Below are 847 nucleotides of genomic sequence, written 5' to 3'. Positions count from 1 at the left end.
ACAAGAGATGAGAGATGAGATCTAAATAAAGGACTGGAAAAATTTAGTGAAAAATGGAGCATAGTACTTATTGTCACTTTCAAGGTAGGGACTCTCTGTAAGGTCCAGTATTTTATATATATGGAAATATACAATTTGTCCAATAAAAAATAGCAATAATATATATATATAATGGGTATAGATCTGATGGGCTTTCAGGAGGTGGTCACATGACCAGTTTCCTAAATAATCAAAAATGTGAATGCTGTGGTGCTGCATTGTGGCTTCCTGAATATAAAAAGGACTTGTATCTGCCATGCTTGCAATGGCCCTCTTACACAAGTGGTTTTTGGCTTGGTAAAATTCCTGATGAGCTTGCCTGCTTAACTTACGTTGAACAGCTGCTCATATCATGTGTTCGCCACAATCGCTGTATAATCAAAGTAGCCTCTGGACGGTACAAGATGCATGCAAATGCAATAACTTTCCAAAATCCTGTTGCAAAGATTTATGACACTCTTCCTCCTCCTCTTGAAGAACTTGATGAAGTCTTGGCTGTTATGTTTACTGGACCTTGTCAACCTACCAAAAAAGACCTTCAACGTACACCATTGCTGGTCCGTCAAAAGCAGATTTCAAAAGCACTTGAGTGGTTAAAATTGAACCATTCTGACTACTTTGACATCGGAATATCACAGGAGAATTTGAGCCAGTACCCTTTGAGTGATGCACCAGTTGTAATTGACTATCGTCAATCAATAATAAATAGGGAGCGAGAGGCTACAAGTGTTCATGATAATGAAGAAGAGATAGGTACCGAAGAGGGTCCTTGTACTTTTGAGTTCAAGGGCTGACTGGAGAAGAGATT

At 38.8% G+C, this 847-nt stretch overlaps 1 protein-coding gene across 1 annotated transcript; it reads left to right on the top strand.

Annotated features, from left to right (window-relative positions):
* Positions 1-209: 209 nt before the first annotated feature.
* On the top strand, positions 210-833 carry LACBIDRAFT_313308 (uncharacterized protein; the record flags this gene model as incomplete). Its single annotated transcript, XM_001891254.1, has 1 exon — positions 210-833. The coding sequence occupies one exon, from the start codon at positions 210-212 to the stop codon at positions 831-833; it is 624 nt and encodes a 207-aa protein (XP_001891289.1).
* Between the last annotated feature and the right edge of the window lie 14 nt (positions 834-847).

This window comes from Laccaria bicolor, genomic scaffold (genome assembly GCF_000143565.1).
Source record: "Laccaria bicolor S238N-H82 LACBIscaffold_591 genomic scaffold, whole genome shotgun sequence".
Taxonomy (NCBI): domain Eukaryota; kingdom Fungi; phylum Basidiomycota; class Agaricomycetes; order Agaricales; family Hydnangiaceae; genus Laccaria; species Laccaria bicolor.
This window is presented reverse-complemented; position numbering and strand designations above follow the sequence as displayed.